General features: G+C 38.7%; 1 protein-coding gene across 4 annotated transcripts in view; it reads right to left on the reverse strand.

Moving 5' to 3' along the window:
- Positions 1–8316: 8316 nt before the first annotated feature.
- The window catches only part of RASA2 (RAS p21 protein activator 2), a 119791-nt gene continuing 108445 nt past the window's right edge, over positions 8317–19662 (reverse strand). For all 4 annotated transcript variants that reach the window (XM_055086243.1, XM_024131875.3, XM_024131874.3 and 1 more), the window contains 5 exons: positions 15571–15653; positions 14709–14917; positions 13943–14046; positions 12882–13071; positions 8317–11402 (listed from right to left, as the gene is read on the reverse strand). In XM_055086243.1, the coding sequence (XP_054942218.1) occupies positions 11372–11402; positions 12882–13071; positions 13943–14046; positions 14709–14917; positions 15571–15653 (617 nt within the window). In that variant the 3' untranslated portion in view covers positions 8317–11371. The remainder of the gene's footprint in view (positions 11403–12881; positions 13072–13942; positions 14047–14708; positions 14918–15570; positions 15654–19662) is intronic.

Here is a 19662-nt window from a genome sequence, read left to right on the forward strand (position 1 = left end):
CTTGAGAGGCCTTTTAAAACTTCAATTTGAGATCCCTTATGAAAAGTTCCAATAAAGGCAAATTTAACAGAGCCTATATCATCAATTACACTTATGTAAATAATCAGGCCAAGTGTATAGAAACCAGACTTATTTTGCAAAAAAAAAAAAAAATCTTAATTGACTATGGTCAAAATGAAGATAATTTAGAGAGAAAAATTGTTTCAGTAATACACCTTTGTGGATATAGAGGTTTTATATATACTGAGGCGTTGTATTTACTACCTACATCCAAGAAACCACTTTGTTATGTCACGTTATTGTAAAGTTTAGTTGAATTATTAAAAGGATATTCAAAGCTCATTTCTGAATCTGATCACAATGATCTATCTTTGGATGAAGATCGGGTGCTCCATGACCTGCACCTAGGAGACGGTGCATACTGGAAAAGATATCATTTAAAGGACTATCTCCAACCTAAAGGGAAGGATTCTTATCAGGTACTCTTAACTAGATCATACACAGTGAAACTGAAGGGAATGAACACTTGAATTCATATTTCCCACTTAAAAGGGGCCTCTGCATCGGACTGGTTTATAGAGGGGACTGCTAACCTCAAACTCACCTCAAAACAACCATCAGGTAGGGCTTCCCTGGTGGCGCAGTGGTTGAGAGTCCGCCTGCCGATGCAGGGGACGTGGGTTCGTGCCCCGGTCCGGGAAGATCCCACATGCCGCGGAGCGGCTAGGCCCGTGAGCCATGGCCGCTGAGCCTGCGCGTCCGGAGCCTGTGCTCCGCAACGGGAGAGGCCACAACAGTGAGAGGCCCGCGTATCGCAAAAAAAAAAAACAACCATCAGGCCAGGACGAGAAGCTGGCGACAACAGTGATTGACAGCTGGCCCAAGAATCCAGGCCAGGCCTGTGAGACCCATCCTACTGGTTCAACTGAAGTTATTCAAATGTTTGTCTCCCTATCAAAATTGAAAGTTACTCTTTTACTTCTAGCTATACTTTTGCCCCAGTATTCAGGATGGGAAGAAAATTTTTTCATAAAGCTGTCACAAAGCGTATATACTGGAATAGGCTCTTCATAATACAATACCTATCCTTGACTTTTCAGATGTTCCTCAGGTTACCACTCACCCAGAGCAACTTCCCTCTGACCTAATCTTTCAAGTTTAAATTTTTCAACATATTAATATGTCTATTCCTTATCTGATACTATCTTCAGTTCTTAGAGACTGAGCGCAGCTTACCCCGAACCCCCTCCCTTTCTCCCTTACTTCATTGAAAAATGTTTTAATAGCTGACAAATAGAAGGTTTATGTTTATTAGAACATTATGCTACCCCGTTGTCTATACATCAGGAAAGAGATGAACCTCCTTTCTCTCTTCTTTACAGAGTCAAGCAATCTATGTTAGCAAGATAGTAAGACACCGGTGGCAAAATCTTTGTGGCATCTTGGTTCCTAATGCAGGAGTGTATGTACACAAAGAGATGATCAGAAATTTATCAGCCACCATTGGTCAAATAGCTGAAAAGACTGCACTGCAGCACAACAGACATCCCTAAATTCCTTAGCCCAATTAGAATTGGATAATTGGGTTGCCTTAGATTTTCTAGTCCTCACACTTATGGGTTAAATTTTTTTTAAAATTAGAATGGGGATAATAGTAACCTGTGCGACCTTGTTATTACAATGATAATTCCCGAGATAATGGTCAGTAGAATGATAGTAAAAACAGTAGGGTTTCTTAGTACTGAAAGGATACAAACCAACATTCTTGGGGTATGGGCCCAATAGCTTAGTTAGCTGACTTTACTCTAGAATGTAGTACAAACTGATAGCATGAAGAATTTAAAATTAAGGGTAGGTTCAGTTTCTATGATTCTAGAAATAAGAGGGTTTAAACCTCTATTATTTACTCTGTCAAAGTAACTCTTTCTTCAGACATAATATGTTTGTGGTAGGATGCCTGATGTGATGACAGGTAGTGAAACTTCTCGTATACACAGGGCTAATGTTAGTGGTGAAATTTTTTCGTAAGAGATATATATGCTGATCATATATACGTGTGGCTGATTCACTTTGCTGTACAGCAGAAACACAACATTGTAAAGCAACTATAATCCAATAAAAAAATTTGTGGGTAGGATGCTTGAATTCATAGAAGGGAGACAGGAGTGTTTTAAGGATGACATTGGCTGTATAGAATTCTGGCATATGGGCGTTGTTAAATGCTCCTAAAAATAGGGTTGTTGTGAAAATATTTATTATAATGATATTGACATATTCTGCTAGGAAGAACAGGGTGAATGTGCCTGCTATGTTTTCTACATTGAAGCTAAAGACAGGGTTTTGTTGTTGTTGTTTTTGCGGTACGCGGGCCTCTCACTGCTGTGGCCTCTCCCGTTGCAGAGCACAGGCTCCGGACGCGCAGGCTCAGCGGCCATGGCTCACGGGCCCAGCCGCTCCGCCGCATGTGGGATCTTCCCGGACGGGGGCACAAACCCGTGTCCCCTGCATCGGCAGGCGGACTCTCAACCACTGCGCCACCAGGGAAGCCCTCTGTAGCCTTTTGACTCTAATTCCCTTTAGCCCCTGGCAACCGCATTTTAAATATTTCCTTTGAATTTGACTTCTCTGGATACCTCCTATAAGTGGAATCATATCGTTTTTGTCCTTTTGTGACAGGGCTATTTCACTTCTCCTAATGACTTCAAGATTCATATATATTGTAGCACATGTCAGGATTTTCTGAATTTTTAAGGCTGAATGACATTCCTTTGTGTGTACACCACGTTCAGTTTATCCATTGATCCATCAATGGATGGACACTTGGTTCACTTCCACCTTTGCTACTCTGGTTAATGCTGCTGGGAAGATGGTTGTACCCATATCTGTTCCAGTCTTTACTTTCAATATCTTGGGTATATACCCTGATGTGAAATTAATGGATCGTACATTAATTCTCTAATGAAGTTTTTGAGGAGCTGCCATACTAGTTTCCACTGCACCATTTCTCTTGATCCCTTTTATGGCAGAAAAATAATACCGCGATTTATGGACCAACTGCATTTTGTTTATCCATTTACCCATTGGTGGACATTTGCATTGTTTCTTCCTTTTGAATATTGTGAAGAGCGCTGCTATCAATAGATGTGTACACCAGTGTTTAATACTTTGTTATTTATTCTAGGAGTGGAGTTGTTGTTCCATCTGCTAATTGTATATTCATATTGAAAACATAGGTTGCGCTCTTTTCCATGTCCACAATAATGATTAATGGTTCCAATGTCTCCGCATTTTTGCCAATATTAGTTAGTTAGTTTTCTTGATTATAACTATTTTAGTGTATGTGAAGTAGTTATTGCATTGTGGATTTAATTTGCATTTCCATCCTATCTTTTCATCTGCTTGTTGACCATTTGCATGTCTTGTATAGAGACGGGTCTGCTTAAGTCTTTTTTCCATATTTAAAACAGCTTGTTTGTTGATGAATTGTACAATAAAAGTTCTTGATATATACTGACCCTGATATATAAAGACCCATCAGATATATAATGTGGAATTATTTTCTTCCATTCTGTGGGCTGTCTTTTCACTTTCTGGATTGGATCTTTTGATGCACAAAAGTTTGATGCACAAAGTTTTCCATTTTGAGGAAATCTAATCTGTTTCTTTGTTGTTGTTGCTTGTGCTTTGCTGTCAGATCTAAGAAACCATTGCGAAATCCAAGTATATGCAGGTTTATTCTCATGTTTTCTTCGAGATTTTACAGTCTTCCCTGGTATTTGTGTGGGGTCGGTTCCAGGACTCCCAGAGGTTACCAGAATCCATGGATGTACATGTCGTTTTTATAAAATGGTATAGTATTTGCAAATAACCTAGGCACATCTTCCTGTATACTTTAAATTATCACTAGATTATTTATAAGAACTAATACAATAGATATGCTATATAAATATTTAAAATACAATGTAAATTCTGTGTAAATAGTTGTGGGCATTTGGAAATTCAAGTTTTTCCTTTTGAAAGTTTTTGGAATTTTTTTCCTAATATTTCTGATCTGGAGTTGGTTGAAAACATGAGTGTAGAACACGTGAATACATGGGGCTGAGTGAAATTTTATTTTTTACATTTAAGCCTTTTATGTATTTTGAGATACTCTTCATATGTGGTATAAAGGGTCCGATTTCATTCCCCTGCCTATGGATAGCCAATTGCCTAGCACCATTTGTGGAAAACATCATTTCCCCCCAATTTCATGCTGTTTACTCTTGTCTAAAATCAGTTCATCCTATACAGATGGCTTTATTTCTGGGATCTCCATTCAATTCCATTCATCTCTATGTATAGCTCATGCCAGTATCACAGTGTTTTATTTCCTGTTGCTGTGTACTAACATTTGAAATTGGGAAGTGTGAGCCTCCAACTTTGATTTTCTCTGTCAGAATTGTTTTAGCTGTTTGGGGTCTATTGAAATTCCATAGTTTGGGGTGTCTGATTCTCCCCTTCACATGTATGTACCCCAATTTCCTTATGCATTCATCTTCTGAAGAAACCCTGATTCCTGGTTTAGACGCTATGAGTAGAGCTTCTGTGCATAATATTGTTCTTTTTTCATTTGGATATAGTTTTTTCAAAGCAGTTCTGTGAATACTGGAGGTATAAAGATGGATCTCAAGGTGTGAGACTTGTTTGGCTTTGGAAAATACTGCCAAACTGTATCTCAAGAGGCCATATTTGTGTGCCATCAGCAATGAAGGAGAGCTGCTGTTTTGCCCCATCCTCCAGTAACTGGCATTGTCCTTTGGGGAGGAGGTTAGCAGTTCTAATGTGTGTGTAGTGCCGTCTTATTGTTTTCATGTGTAATTCCCTAATGGTATACGACGTGGATCATATTTTTGTCCACTTTGTAATCGTCTTTGGCCAGGTGTTTGTTCAGATCTTTACCCATTTCTAATGCAGTTGTTTGCTTTATAGTTTTTTGTATAATGTGGGTACAAATTCTTTATCAGATATGCATTTTGCAAATATTTTTCTCCCAGCTTGTTGCTTGTCTTTTGGCTTTCTGAATAAGGCATTTTGCTGAGTAGAAACTTTTAATTATATTATGAATATTCGTACCCTTTTGTGTGGGGGCTTTACGTGTTGTGTGATAAAATTCGAAGCTCATGATCTACGTGACCAAATCCATGGCCATGTCAATTTTCTTATATGTTTTAGTCTGTACTTTTTATAGTTTAATTTCTAAGTGTGTCTGTGGACAAATTTTGAGTGATTTTGGGTGTAAGGTGTAAAGTTTGTATCTACATTCATTTCATTGCATATGGTTTCTAACTGTTCTGTAACTTTTTGAGAATTCGTGGGACGTTGCCTCCACCTATCTTCATTCCCAGACATCAGTGGATTCGGCGGGACTGCCCGCAGTGAGCTCAGCCTCCGCTAAGCTGAGCGGGTGCGGCACGCATTTCCTAGCTTGCCAGCAGAGGGCGACAAGCCCGTCTCTCTTACCGGAGTGCAGGGCCTGCCTGACCTGCCCACAGACCTGGCTCCGTGCACAGCTGACAGGAGCTGGGTCTCCTCAGGACGTACCAGGGATTTGGTTTCAGGACAATGCAGGTCTGCATCCACGTTGAGTGGGTCTCGGTTTCTTTAGGACCTGCTGCAAGGTGCTGCCATGGGAGGCAAAGTGATGAAAAATTGAGGATAATCTTTCGCGCACGGCTGACTGCCTGTCATCAGAGGACCCAGCAAAGGAAGGCCTTGATGTGAAAAACTGTGTATTTCAGTTAGCTTTGTGTGCGAAGCAGACGATGTCCCGTGTCCCTTCTGCTTTTGTGATGTTCCATTTTCCAAGCAGTTTATTGGGGAACGTGTCCTTGGGCTACTGCATGTCCTTTGTATGGCAGCTTTGTCGTAAGTTAACTGACCACGTATTTGTGGGTTCCTTCCTGGGCTCTATCCTGTTCCTCTGGCCCGTGAGCCCCTCTTGTTTACTCCAACTGCTGGTTTGCTTTGTCAGGATGCCCTTGGCTGTTTGGGGTCCTCTGTGGTTCCATACACACCTCACACGAATAGGATGCTAGTCTACCCGGTCTCCTGCTGCCCCCTATGCCTGCGAGACTTTTCTCAACCCAGCAGCCAGAGCAATCCAAAAAAAGCCAAGTCCATCATGTTACCCCACAGCTCAAGATGGTCTTGCATCCCAGGCAACCCAGTCCCTCTCACTCATTTCGCTCTGGCCACACTAATCTCCTTGCTGTTTTGAGCACACCGCACATTTTCTTTCTTCTGCCTGGGAGGATCTTTCCCCTCATATCCTTAAGACCCCCTTTCCTCACCTTCTTCAGATCTTTGTTCAAATGTCACCTACCTTGTGAGGGCTTGCCTGACCACCTAATTTTAAATTGTATCCCAGCCCTCCCGGTCCCACATGCAGCACTCTGTCTCCCTTCCCCGCTTTACTTTGCTCCATAGTAATACTTACCACCATCTGACATAGTTTACCTGTTTGTTTAATCTTCCGTCTCGCCCCAGAATGCAAACTCCAAGGAGGCAGTGATTTGGGCTGTAGTTTTACTCCTGACAACTACTTCTGATGTACAGTTTAAGAGACTTGGGATCAGGATTTGGAATTTAGCCCATATTCCAGTGTTGCCCAAACTTTAAAAACAAATGTCCCACATTAACACAAATATCTCAGCCTCAGCCTCCATATTGCAAAGGGCCTTCAGGTGAGAATCATGGTCTCACCTATGCTATTTGTACCAGTCAATATCTTGTTGATTTTTCTGTTCTATGAATTACAAAAATAGGTGTTTTTTGCATTTTCAAGTATAAAAATTATATTGACTCATGCCTTTTCAAACTACACCTGAGTCCTCTTATCTCCTCAGGGAGATTCTGATAGGCCTCTTCAGGGGTCACTTACCCCACACTGCATTGAGTCTGACTAAAATGATGGGTGCTTCTGTAACAGTGCAGTGTGGCCTTCTCAGTTCTGGGTGGAGTTGAGAAATATGTTGAATTTGGAAAACAATATTGTTCACTCCAGACAGAACTTTCCTTGATGAGCAAAAACTTCATGTATCTAAGACCATGTCAAAAGTAGATAAATGCAAAGAAAGCAAAGGCTTTGATAGTATGAAATAAAAAGGATTTAACATACAAGGCAGAAAACTGAATGAATCTTAATAGGCCTTTAAACAGGTTACCTTCTCTGCTGTTAATATAAAATCTAGGTATAAGCTTAAAATATGATGGCAAATGGTTCACCAAATGGAGAAGTCAAATGGCAAAATGACAAGCCAATGAATGAGACTTTCGGCCACAAAAGACTAAACCTCAGGTGAGGATACATATGAGGAATGATGACCCAAGGTCTCTGGACATGGATCAGTTTATTTTTTGAAGTACGTCATGTCTATCCAAGGCAGGTATTCTCTGAAGGGCCACACTGGTCATTGAGACTTGGGGCAGTAGAGGAACTTACACCAGCGAATGGACTATAAAGGGACTCTGCTTGGCCTTAGGTGTCTCTTGTTTTGGAGTCATGAAACTTAAAGAGGAACCCAACAGAAGTATTGCCTCCTCTCTCTGTAAAGAACTGGTTTGTTATGTCATAGAATAGAACCCACACAGAACCCTTTGATGTTTCTATTCTAAGGTCTATTCTTTCCTTTCTTTTTCTTTTGAAGGAACTAGTCTATAGATGTGCATTGTATCCAGTTGATTGATGTTGTTGAGTTCAACTATGTCCTTACTGATTTTTCTAAGGTCTATTCTAATACATGGGCTAGTATGAGCGGGATTCTGGTATTTCAATAAAAACAAGATGCTTAGAGATTCAGAACCCTATTCCTTTCTCTTTGTAAACCTTCAGTTCCTCTGGAGTTGCAGGGACTAGGTTTTATGGAGGTTTATTTGAGGATACTAAGAGGCTGCTGAGGCACTAATGGGGAAGATTCTGGCTTCTCTCGTTGGGGGTGCAAGTCAGCTCTAAACTATTTACTCAGAAAAGAGGGGAATATATTCCCCCACACCAGATGTGCACGGCTCTCGGGAATGATGGGATCCTTCACAGCACCTGCACACTGTAGGTCTTCAAAACAAGTCTGGCTGAATGAAAAATAAGGACCTCCGTCCATCAAAAATCAGCCTAGATAAATGCAGAAGACTACCACACCCTTTCCAGATGGTTTGTTCTATGTTACTGAGGACTCCTCACTTCTGCTATTCCCTTCCTAATAGGTGAGGTACAATAATTTTAAATGAGAAGAAACTGTTACATCAGTGAGAAAGTAAGGTAACACAAAGAGTGGACAGGCTTCTTGTAATTTATTTGAGTTATTACCAAGCGACAGCTACAAAAGTTCTTAATTTTTATAATACTCTTGATAAGAAAATAAAATTTAAATAAAAATACATTCTCAACAATACAACATGGTTACAAATTCACTACATTAAGTTTTGATAACTTACATTTTCAAACTGGACACTGTAAAAACCAATATTTACTAGCAACATTAATTTCCAAAAGTTAATAAAAATGGAAGCAGATAATATCAATCAAGACTGGCAATTTAACTCTAGAATGAGTCCTGTATTTTTCACATACTGTAAAGGACACCTAAAAGGCTTTGTAGCATTTTGTCTTTACAGGATGTACCATTAGAACAAATTAAAGGTGCTTTTACTTAAAAACAAAAAACAAAAAACAAAAAATCTGTCTTCTAAAACCTGGCATGAATGAGCCTTTCTGATAAATGAATGAAATTAGGCTTCAGAAACAAAAACAAAAGCCACATCATTCGTCATCTTTTTTTGTACAATAAGGAAAGCCTGTTTTGACACTTAAACAAACATATTTCTTTTCTTTGGCAAAGAAAATAGTTCAATTTGATAAATTATATTCCTGGGAGTAAAAAAATGTTGCTATTGCCCATGATCATATTAAATGAATATTAAAAAAACAAAGCTAAATAAAGAAAACAAATGATAACAACAACAAAACAAGCAACATACCACCATAATTTCAAATGATAGAAATGGCTAAACTAAGAACCAGAATTGGCATTTATGGCAAGAGTTTCTCCATATCATCCTTTTCTATCCTTCTTGGGGTTTTTGGGGTTTTCGGGGTTTTCAGGGTTTTAGGGTAAAGTGAGCTGCCATGTATTTTTTTCAAGTTTAGAAAAGGCAGAGAAAGCAGATCAGGTAGTAAAAATCAAAGTACTCATAAGTAACAGCAGAGGAATGAGGAGGCCCTTGGAAGCAAGTAAGTACCTTGGTTATTTTGGGGTCCCACTGACATGGTCTCTTATTTCAGAAGACTTTCAAAGAAAATTGCATGTCATATTACTTGTTTTTAGGCTATGCCAAAGTGGTTAATTCCAGTCAAACTGGCTGTTTAAAAAGTGTCATGTGAAGAAAATAACTAGTAACTGAACTCTTCAAATTCTGAGTTACGTATTCACACAGCCTTGGTCCCTTTGAGAATGCTGTGATCTTTAAAAACTGTCATAACTGAGGGCTTGACATTAGAAATATTAGAAGAATATAACTAAAGAAGCCACTAGAGAGTAATGAGTGGTACCTGGCAATGCTCACATGGCCTTTCCAGGCAGACATTCAGAGACTCTTAAAATGCAATTTCAATCTGAATGAAATTCAGAAGTGAGAAATTTATTAAATGGTAAAATTCTTTCACACTGATGAATCAGTGTAGTTTATGGAATCTACAAGCTCATAAAATTTAGAAGACTTTTCAAACCTGTCTTTAAAATGGGCCAGGAATGACCTACCATAATGCAGACTAGGACTGATTCTTAAATAAAACCAACTGATTTTTACAAGTCCTTTAGAGACTTGTACATTAGAGACATTGCTCTGTTATAATCATTTATGGAACAACTTTGATGATTGTGTGCGAACGGTCTTTAAGAATAATTACCTAGTAACATTATAATTTAAAAACAATTACCAATAACATAATTGGCAAAGTGTATCTTGAAATATAGCTTATGCTCAGGGAAACAAAAAAAGCACTACTAGCTAGATTTACATTAGTAAGTAGTCACAGTTTTAAACAGAAACATGTAAAATACTCCTAGGTTCAAAGTACCACATTTAGAAAATGTTTTGAATTTAAAAAGACAAAATAAGAGTACCATGGTTTTTAATACTGATGAAGCAAAGTGCATACCTCTTAACTTCAAGGTGGCAACTTGCTTCGATTGCTTATTTACAGTTATGATTTTTAGGATAAAAGTAAATTAGGGAAAAATAGGATTCAAACAGTTGCTTGCCCAAATTCCATTTGGCTAGCAGGCAATAAGAAAACAGCAGTGAAATATAAACATTTTCAGGAAAGCACTATTTCTAGACTTAAACACTGATCATTCAACTGATCATAAAGATTAGATACCACGGAGTATCTAAAGTATAATCTGGGGTGGCCCAGATGAGTAAAGTGCGCCGAGTGACTGTTCTCGAGTTAGATCTCAGCCTCACGCTGGGAGGAAGGCGTCCTATGGTGGTGGCCCTTATAATAATGGAGTAATGAGTGAAGTCGAGCGAGTTTACCACCACCTTTTCCCATTGTTTACTTTCTCTTCTTTTGCAAAAGTGAAGTCCTTAGAAGTCACATTAACCTGAACTCTCAAATCAAGAAAATGAGTACCTGATGTTTAAACAATGAAAAAAATTTAGTGGTCTCATTTTATTTCATCTGCCGTCACTCATCCCAAATGTAAACAAGATGCAGACAACAGTACATGTTCCCTGATTTCTCCTATCTGAGTTCTGTTTGCATCATCTCTAAACAGACAAAAGATCTACCAGCTTTCAAGGATACTCTGGCAGTTTTCTAACATTTCTGTCACTGTTCCTAATGTAATCTGTGGAGATCTTTTTTTTTTTTGAAGAGGGAGGGTCTAGATGAACTAAATGGAAAGCTCTGAATAGTCATGGATTGAAATATTCCAGTAAAACACAATGTTGGCAGTATAGAGCAGGCACTAATGGTAGTGAAAAGTCCACAGAACACAGAGTGTTACAAGAAGAAATGGTTTCTTGCTATGGAGGAGTTCTCCTTTGTTACAAAGCTTCTTTAGGAAGATTCTTTCTATTAAAAAGAAGTTGCAGAAACATGGCTTTCGACACGTAAGATATGAAGGGAATCTTGGGTTTTAAATTCTCTAGGAACACATCAATACCAGGATTCCCAAACAGTTAATTTCAATTATTAAATATTAAATACAAGGTGAATGCAGGTGACAGTGAAGCCAATGTTCATTCTTAAATACTATGAACAAAATATATGATGAATTGAAAAACTCCAACAAAAATATTTTCCAGTTCTTCTGAGTCAGTTGGTCAAACTCTAAAATGTTTTCCCAATAATTGGATTTTCCCTAGAGAAAAATAGAGAAAATAAGATGAACAAATAAAATATTTAGTACGAGAAAGATTGGTATTTTTTAACAGAGGAAAATAGAGCTGGGAAAGGGGGTGTGGCTACAGGGGGAGAATACTATTTAAGAAGGATGGTCAAGCATTGACTAGGACCTCATAGGGAAACCTGCCGGGGCTCCAAGAAAACTGGAATATTACTGTTGGAAGAGAACAAAGTATACTAATGTAGAAAAGACAGTATTAGGATGCTTACACTAATCTTCCTAAGGTACTGAGCCTTCTATCTAGGGAGAACACAAATATTTATACCTGTCAAACTGATTTTTATTATTTATAAAACATATCTAATTATCAATCCACATAGGTAAAAAAAAGAGTTAAAATGGCGGGGCCAAGATTCAAAGCCCCTCCTTAATCAGCTGTATGACCTTGTGCAAGACACTTAACTTCCCTGAGCTTCGGTTTCTCTAGCTGTGAAATGGGAATATAACCCTGTTGGGCTGATGTGAGGATCGATGAGAGAGTGTGCATTGTGGCAAACAAACACTTAGTTGCTGGTCCAAGAACCACCTCTCCCTATCCACCTCTGTGCAAATCGAAACCTGACTCTAGTGCTAGTACTGGGCAGCCCTGTGTTTCAGGGGAAGCTAGGGGTGACTTTGGACAAGGTTTCCTTCCTCTTGAGGAGGAAATAGCTTTTTCTGCCCCTGGCTGCTATTAAAAATGTGGGGCTCTGAACTATTGCAGCCCAGCTGTGACCATGAGGGGACAAGTTTGAGGAAGACAGAAATCATCTTGTTGAAGATGGCTGAGAGGCTGGATCGTCCTTGATGACACTGTTGAGCTGAGCTAACCAACTATAGACATCAGGACTTAATTTGTGAGGTTAAAAAATTTCCTATTTAAGCCACTTCAATTGGGATTTTCTGTTACTTGCTGCTAAAAACTGTCTAACTGATGCAACGTAAAGTACTAGGCACAGTGCCCAGTGGTAAGGAGTAAGATCCTTAGTAAATATTAACTCTTGCTGCTGTTTCCACCAGCGTCCATCTGCATCTGAGATGGATCCAAAGCATCAACTATAAACTACTTCCAGCACTACGCAGCTGATTCTTTTTTTCTAGTACTTAGAATGTATAAAGGTACTGTAAGAGATAAAGAAGGAAGAGGATCAGCAAAACAAAACAAAACAAAAACAGAAAACTACTAAGTATTCAATTCAAAGATTACATTGAAATATAACATTAAAAAGTGATGACAAAGTACTGCACCAATATAATGAAATGATACCAGAATTGAAAAAGACGAAGCTCCCTGTATGAGTGGCCAGGGAGATTCTTGCACAAGAGAAAGGTTCTGAGCTGGTTTTGAAAGACTAAGGTAAGCAGGAGGCCTGCACTTCAGGTGTGAGTACAGGGTAGCAGAGGCAATCTCAAACTATGTTGGAAAATGTTGAAAGTTACCTTAAAAATACTTACTTGCTCCCATATTTTGCACTACTTGATCTTTTCTTCCTGTACGTTTCATGAGGTTCATCTAGCTTCTCTACGACGCTCTTTATTTGTTGAATTGTCTTAAAGGTTGTTACAGAATCCTCGATTACAAAGTTAGAATAGTCATCGGGCTCTTTCTGTGGTCCTTGATAGACTGCTATAGTTCCACAAGCCTCTACAAGAAGCAATAAAATCCCTGATCAGACAACTAAATTCATTAAGTGTAATTTGTATTGATAGTATAAATAAGAACTTTTCAGGCTTCCTTGGTGGTGCAGTGGTTAAGAATCCGCCTGCCAATGCAGGGGACGCGGTTTCAAGACCTGGTCTGGGAAGATCCCGCATGCCGCGGAGCAACTAAGCCAGTGCGCCTAGAGCCCGTGCTCCGCAACAAGAGAAGCCACTGCAACGAGAAGCCCGCGCACCACAACCAAGAGTAGCCCCCGCTCACCACAACTAGGGAAAGCCTGCGCACAGCAACAAAGACACAATGCAGCCAAAAATAAAAATAAATAAATAAATTTATTTAAAAAAAAAAAAAAAAGGGCTTCCCTGGTGGCGCAGTGGTTGCGCATCCGCCTGCCGATGCAGGGGAACCAGGTTCGCGCCCCGGTCCGGGAAGATCCCACGTGCCGCGGAGCGGCTGGGCCCGTAAGCCATGGCCGCTGAGCCTGCGCGTCCGGAGCCTGTGCTTCGCAACGGGAGAGGCCACAACAGAGGAAGGCCCGCATACCACAAAAAACAAAAAAAAACAAAAAAAAACTTTTCAAGGGGCTCAAGCTGGGAAGATCTCCCCTGGAAATGCATAGATAACCAAAATACATATATTTTATTAATTATGATAATCACATTTATTCAAAAACAGTAGTTTTACCTGATGAATATCTATGAAAAAGGCTCCCTTCGGGAGTTTGTCAACTGTCATATAAGTAACATTTTGGTAAATCTATGAGGTATCTTTGACTTTAAGAAAATGCCAAAGCAACACTTCAGGCATTGGTAATGAAGGATCATGGTTATATAAAGTATTTTAATTGTATAGTTACCTTCCATTTTCTGCAGCTTAAGTAAACTGAGGGTAAAAAGGGAATAAATTCTTTCTGTTTCTCTGTCTTCATCAATATCTATTTGGATGTCTGCAGGGACACCTCTATGGTAAAAATGAAATTAAAGACATTGGAAAAATATCACTTTGTTAACATGCTAAAGACTTTTGATGGTCTGAGACTGAAAATAGAACCACAGAATTTTGCAGAAGGAACCTTAGGAATCTAGTCTAATTTGATAATTAAATAAAATGGGGCTAAGAGAGGTTTGGTCATTATGTGACTCTAATCAAAAGGAAGGGAATTTTAAAGTGAAATCACTTTCATTACCTATGCTTCATCCCATTACTTTTTAAGTCTATAGGGCTAAGCCCTTCTTCCTCAGTATCTTGCTCAAGCTTGCACATCTATTTAAACATTGCCCCCCTTTTTTTTTTGACCTGTGCAACCATGATTTATTTGAGAACATTTTCATTGCCCCCAAAAGAAACCTGTATTCATTAGTACTCCCCATTCCTCCCTCCCTCTAGTCCCTCACAACCACTAATCTACTTTCTGTCTCTATAAATTTACCTATTCTGGATACTTTATGTAAATGTTATCATACAGTATAGGGCCTTTGTGTCTGGTTTCTTTCACTCAGCATCTTTTCCAGGTCCATCCGTGCATGTATCAGGACTTCAATCCATTTTATGGCTGAATAATATTCCACTGTATGAATATAACACATTTAAAACATTGCTTCTTTAATCAAAAAGAAACTTACGCAGTACATGGCTTGCAGCCGAGGGCATTTTCACTGGTCTCCAGACAGCAGAGCCAGTTTCCGTTTAGATATGCAGAGGGATGATAAGAGCTGAGCCTGTTCTGATTGCATCGGCTCACCCTGCAGAGTACATCTATCCATTCATTAGCTTCCACACAATTATTTGCCTGGACATAGAGTGGTTTCTCTGTGTGTATCACTTGGAACATCTTCATAGGCAATTAAGACAAAAAGTTAGTGACAGAGTCTAAAAACCAAACACAGTACAAAACACAAAAAGGTACATAAGAGAAATCTAGTTTGCTTGGCTAGGTAACTGTTGCTCAGGTATCTTATAAACTATTATGTTTCAAGCAAGTTAGTCCCTGGGACTGTCTGAGTCACATGGTATTAAACGGTACAATAGAGTAAAATTTTTAGAAATCACACAAATCCAAAGGAAGGAACTATCATATAATCAGGAATAAAGGGACAGAATTTCAGATGGAGGAAAAAAGTATGAGTAAAGACGAAGCAGTGGGAAAACAGAAACAAGGAAATCATCTTGGTTGACTTGAGTGTATTAGTATGTACTGAAGGGTAGCAGAGATAAGGTTGCACAGACTGGTTGGGACTATATTCTTAAAGACTTGAATGTCAAGCTGAGAAGTTTGAGAATACGCAAATATTGAGAAAAGTACCTTTAACTTAACAGGGGAGGCAGACTATATAAAGCATCAACAATAATGGACAATTTTAAGACAGATTTCTAGCCACCGATTACAAGATATTAATGATTAATAACAAATACTAAAATAAAACTTTTTAAATTTCCAGCTAAGTAATATATGCAGTTTAAAAAGCTTTAAATTATGTAACTTACATTTTTCTTGTTGAAAGAGCTCTCTTCCAGTTTTTCCACAGCAAGAATGTTTTTCACTGGAATCGTGTAAATTGCATCTTTGCCTAAATTATAAAAGAAGTAGGATAAAATTAAAATAATTTCCATCAGAATTATAGAGGTGAGAGGTTAACTCTATAAGATTTACGATCATTCTCTTGATGGTAGGTGTATAAGAAACTTAGATTTCCAAATGGTGCATATATAAGTATCCTTTGTTTTATGGAACAAATGGATTTTGATTGTTTTTTATAACGTGACTCCCTCTTTATTTTTTTAAAAATAAAATTAAAACATTTTCAAGGAAAAATGAGGGAATAAATCTGATCTGCATAAAGTAAAAATGTTATTATATTTGTAACATTAATTATGTGGGGACTGAAAATATACTTGGCAATAAAGGTCTACTCAAAACTTAAGGAGACATGGAATTTTCTTTCATGGAGTTATTAAATAAACAATGAATCTGACTGTATCTAAGTGGATTTTTCTGCTTTTCCAATCAAATATTTAATTAAGGAATTAACCCTCAAAACAATGATTTGAAATTGAAAAATTGTTCACTACTATCACATAATGGCTGGTCAGCTGACTAGAGCTACCAAATTTACTCTAAGAGATACAGGAAATAAAAGTAAAATTTTATTTGGTAGAGTGAATCATTAACCTAATCTAAGAATTTGGGGACTTCCCGGGTGGTCCTGTGGTTAAGAATCCACCTTCCAACGCAGGGGATGTGGGTTCGATCCCTGGTCGGGGAACTAAGATCCCATATGCCACGGGGCAACTAAGCCCGAGCACCACAACTACTGAGCCTGCATGCCACAACTGGAGATCCTGTGTGCCACAACTAAGACCCAACACAGCCAAAAATAATATTTTTTTAAAAAAATTTGGAAATTTGAGTTTTCTAAAAGAGCTTCATAATAAGGTGGCATGAGGATACGAAGCATTTTCAACTTACAATTTACTTGAGAATAAACTACATTCATATAGTCATAGAAACTATAAGCAAATATAATCATGACTTTTTCTGGTCATTTTGTAATGTTGTTCTTAGAAAATCAAAGCTTTGCTTCCCCTTGCACCAAACTTTGCTTTAATGACATGTGGGTTGAAGTGCTGGAGGCTAAGACCTTTATATTATGTATAGCTTTTTGGTCAAAGACACTAATTTGATTAATGAAGGTTTTCTTTCTTGAACAGAGAGGTTAACAGAGTATTTGCTAAGCCTGGTTCCTGATGTAAAATCTAAAATTTGTGTAATTCAAGAAGATGTGATATACAATTTTTTTAAAAAGATAAAGTCACTTAATTCAACTATCATACACTGAATGTTTACTATATACCAGACACTGTCCTGTAACCACTTGGGATACAGGAGTAAACAGAACGCATAAGGCCCCTAATGAAGTTTGCATCTAGGTCTGGAAAGACTAACGAAAGACAAATATTAGGTAGAGATGAATGCTATAATGACAACAACCCAAGGCGATATGATAGAAAGTAGTTGGGAAGTTACTTTAAATTGGGCAGGTAGGGAAAACTTTTTTCTGAGGAAACGACATTTAAATTCGACAAATACAAATTATATATACGTGGGAAAATAAGACTATCAGCAGTCTCCTGGGAGCTAGCTACAAGATCAAATTTATGAGGAGGTGTGGGGAGGTGGGAAGGGAGTAAACTGGAAGAAGCCACAGCCCAAACCACACATAGGAAAAGACATCTGTAAAAGGAGGACTGGTTTAGAAAAGCTTCAAGCCAGAGTCAATGGACATAGACAGTTGGCTGGGTGAGGGGGAACACACTCAGACATGTATCAGGATGACTGACTGGTACGCTGCATCTGGAACAGCTGGGTCAATTAGGTCCTCACCGCCCCCCTCTCCCCGTCACCTTGTGCTAAGCAGCAGTCAACAGAGGCATAGCCCCAGGCTAAAGCAGTAAGGATGAGTACTGGGCTGTAAAGCAGGGCTGCCACAGGTTGTTGAAAGCATCCACGCCAGAAGACAAGCATTAGCACCCTTGCCCCTCAGCAGCTCGTCCAGTCCCTCCCTCGAAATCACTGGCTATAAGCTACTGAACACTCAAGCAGGTGAATGGACTGTAACACAAAGATGAGCAAATTGCCAAAAAAATCAAACATGATGAAAATCAGCACTCTGGAGGAGACACACATACAACAAAGAGAATAACATCTGATGAAATCAGGGATATAATAAATGAGGGGGCAAAGGAGACATGTCTTTCGGTACTAATCTACATGGGGCACCACAGAGATTCCAGAGAATTTAAAAATTTTGCAGGAAGTTTCTATCTTTAGATTTGTTGAATACACAAAAGCATGCCCATATCCTAGAATTGCTGTATTTGTTCGTTTCTGGACAATACAGCATATGTAGAGAAAGTGCACTGCTCCAGGCACATATGATGTTATTAGAGTTAATTTCAGTTGATAATGTTAATTGGAATGAACTGCAAGGTAAATTAGTAAAATGGAAGATTTCACTGAGGACTCTTTAAATATATAGTACAAAAGGACAAAGAAACAAAGTAAAAATGTTAAGAGCCATGATGGATGAATTTAGAAGTTTTGATATCTGTCTAATAAGCATTCCAGAAACAGAACAGTGTTCAGAATAAAATTACCAATGAAAATGTCCCAGAGATAAAGGTATAAATCTTCAGATTGAAAGGATCCAACAAGTGCTGAGCAGGATGGAAGAAAGGTAATACTTAGACACTGGGCAGTAAAATATTAGAGCTTGAAGATTAAAGAAAAGTCCTAAGAGTTTCTAGGGAGAAGAATCAAGGCTAAGAATCAGAATGACATCAAATTCTCACCAGCAACAAAGGAAACTAGCAAACCATGGAGAAGTATCTTAAAAGTTCTGTGGGAAATATGATTTTAAATCCGATCTAACTTATTCAAGTGTAAGGGTAAAATAGACTTTTTTTTTTTTTTTTTTTTTTTTTTGCGGTAGGCGGGCCTCTCACTGTTGTGGCCTCTCCCGTTGCGGAGCACAGGCTCCGGACGCACAGGCCCAGCGGCCATGGCCCACGGGCCCAGCCGCTCCGCGGCACGTGGGATCCTCCCGGACTGGGGCACGAACCCGCGTCCCCCGCATCGGCAGGCGGACTCTCAACCACTGCGCCACCAAGGAAGCCCTAGACTTTTTTTTAATATGCAAGGACTCAGAAAATTTATCAGCCCTAATGCCTATCTGAAATAATTCCTTGAGGACATACTCCTGCAAAATAAGAATTCAGGAAAAAGACAAGTATGTTATATAAAAAATAGTGCTGGGCAAAGAAATCAGAAAAATTGATAAGCATGGTTAGAAAAATCATTAAAACATAAAAAGGTAAAAGAAACGAGAACCTCTAATGATTAGTGATGTTGAGCATCCTTTCATGTGTTTGTTGGCAATCTGTATGTCTTCTTTGGAGAAATGTCTATTAAGTCTTCTGCCCATTTTTGGATTGGGTTGTTTGTTTGTTGATGTTGAGCTGCATGAGCTGCTTGTAAATTTTGGAGATTAATCCTTTGTCATTTGCTTCTTTTGCAAATATTATCTCCCATTCTGAGGGTTGTCTTTTGGTCTTGTTTATGGTTTTCTTCTCTGTGCAAAAGCTGATAAGTTTCATTAGGTCTCATTTGTTTATTTTTGTTTTTGTTTCCATTTCTCTAGGAGGTGGGTCAAAAAGGATCTTGCTGTGAATTATGTCATAGAGCGTTCCACCTATGTTTTCCTCTAAGAGTTTGATAGTGTCTGGCCTTACATTTAGGTCTTTGATCCATTTTGATTTTATTTTCATGTATCTTGTTAGGGAGTGTTCAAATTTCATACTTTTACATGTACCTGTCTAGTTTTCCCAGCACATGGAAGCAACCTAAGTGTCCGTCAACAGATGAATGGATAAAGAAAAAAAAGAAACGAAATTGAGTTATTTGTAGTGAGGTGGTTGGACCTACAGTGCAGTGAGTCAGAAAGAGAAAAACAAATACCGTATGCTAACACATATATATGGAATCTTAAAAAAAAAAAAAAAAAAAGGTTCTGAAGAACC

The sequence above is a fragment of the Physeter macrocephalus genome, chromosome 1 (assembly GCF_002837175.3).
Source record: "Physeter macrocephalus isolate SW-GA chromosome 1, ASM283717v5, whole genome shotgun sequence".
NCBI classification, from domain to species: Eukaryota; Metazoa; Chordata; class Mammalia; order Artiodactyla; family Physeteridae; genus Physeter; species Physeter macrocephalus.